This window comes from Cantharellus anzutake, assembly GCF_015039405.1.
Source record: "Cantharellus anzutake strain C23 chromosome Unknown EI90scaffold_19, whole genome shotgun sequence".
In the NCBI taxonomy this organism is placed as follows: Eukaryota; Fungi; Basidiomycota; class Agaricomycetes; order Cantharellales; family Hydnaceae; genus Cantharellus; species Cantharellus anzutake.
The window spans coordinates 527455-529183 of NW_024066969.1; the positions used below are offsets into that span (position 1 = coordinate 527455).

The following is a 1729-nucleotide window of genomic DNA, read 5'->3' on the forward strand; positions in this document are numbered from 1 at the left end:
ACATACGATTGAGCACCTTGCCTAAAAATTGACAGAGGCCAGACCAAACATCTTGGGATTCACGTTGATATGTTATGTAGTTGCAACTAACCCCAGAGCGTTCCAAATGGTGCACATCTTGTGACAACCGTGTCCCCGCACTGACCACACCCCCCGATGATTTTGATTGAGTAAACCAAAATATGAAATCAGAGATGCAAGATCATTGAATGATGATGGGTGACACAATTAAAAGGCTAATAGCGGCAAAGCAAGTACATGCTGTGACAATATGTGTAACTTTTTCTTGGGTAGGGGAAAGAAAGCAGTGGAAGAGCATTGTAGAGACATGAAAGCTTGAGCAGAGAGTGGAAGGAGAGGAGATGTGCGTTCAAAGAATGGAGAAGAGGCCTTGAGGTCTTTCCTACTGCACCTTTGAGAATTGAGACTACTGTAAGCTGGGACTCAGCTGCGTAAAATAACTGTAGGGGGAAACTGACGCACCACCAAAAGTCTACATCGGACCAGCTGAATAACAGACTCATTCTGGACGTCATAATCAGCCAGAGTGGACCTATTTTCAAGCTGCTTTCCATGGAATATCAATTGTTGCTGGTCAGGTGGAATGCCCATTTTGCAGCGAATCCTTGTCATCAGTTCATCAATTGTGTCATGAGATTTGACCGCAAATTTATGGCCTGCCCAGCCAATCCTGTTGAAGAGAGAAACAAATGGGTGGCACGAAGGGACACTGAATGTTGATAAAACACACATATTTTCACAAAGATGTGCATATGTACTCTGTGGTGTCGTAGTCAGATGGGTTGCGTCCTTGTTCAAGAAGACACTTGTAAGATCACTTCTGAGGGCATCACTGAGGTTGTTGTTGGGATGTTGGTTGGTGAGTTGGATGCACCCCCACCAAGCATGCAATCGTTAGGATATAAGCACTCTCTGTTGCGTTCCCACACCCCCTTTGACTGTAACAGTGAGCTTTTTTTGCCATTTTGCCAATTCATGTTTTCCCGTTACTGTATCTCACTTTAAGGATGTCACTTCACATACTGTTGTGCACTCGACCACCCCAAGACCATACTTGTAAAGCATTCCTCAGAATGGACATCAATGGTCTGATTTTGGAACACGAGGACGAAATGGCATTTGGCCATCTCTTGATGCCATCAGGTGCTGCTTCCAGCAAATCCTTCCCAACCCAACGGGAGTGGCATATTATTGGGTCTGGAAAATTAGGCAATGATCCATGAGGAGGGCAGCTAACCAAGTTGTTCGGTGTAGTTGTGTTGTGATCGAGGTATGATCTTCTTCACATGCCACCTACATAATGGGGCCATTCAGTTCAGTGCCATTTGGTGTTTCTGGAAAAGCAACTCGCTGCTATTACAGAGATGTCAAACACTCTTAGGCATTCCACTCATGTCATATGAGGTGTTTCCACGCTGTTGTACCAAAGATCTATCAATTGCTCTGTTGCTGGTGTATCTCGGTTTATGTTGATTACCCCTACCAGTTACACTCCACGATATAATCGCTTCTTAATTGCATATCCCACTACTTGCAAACTCAGTACCCTTGCCCAACCTCTCTGTCCATCATTTATCAACTGACAACAACGATGTGCCTGGCTGTCACGACCATGCATTCTGACCCAGATGCTGGCCCTTATTCTGTTTCCTTTTGTTTCATTTTGTCACCTGACTCATTCAGTTTCTTACTATATATATATGTATAT

General features: G+C 44.2%; 1 protein-coding gene across 1 annotated transcript; it reads right to left on the reverse strand.

Annotated features, from left to right (window-relative positions):
- Positions 1–501: 501 nt before the first annotated feature.
- EI90DRAFT_2809563 (ubiquitin-like protein) lies at positions 502–663 on the reverse strand (the record flags this gene model as incomplete). The annotated part of the gene is made up of 1 exon (XM_039053528.1): positions 502–663. A coding segment is annotated over one exon (162 nt), but the record flags the coding sequence as incomplete, so codon positions are not given.
- Positions 664–1729: the final 1066 nt, after the last annotated feature.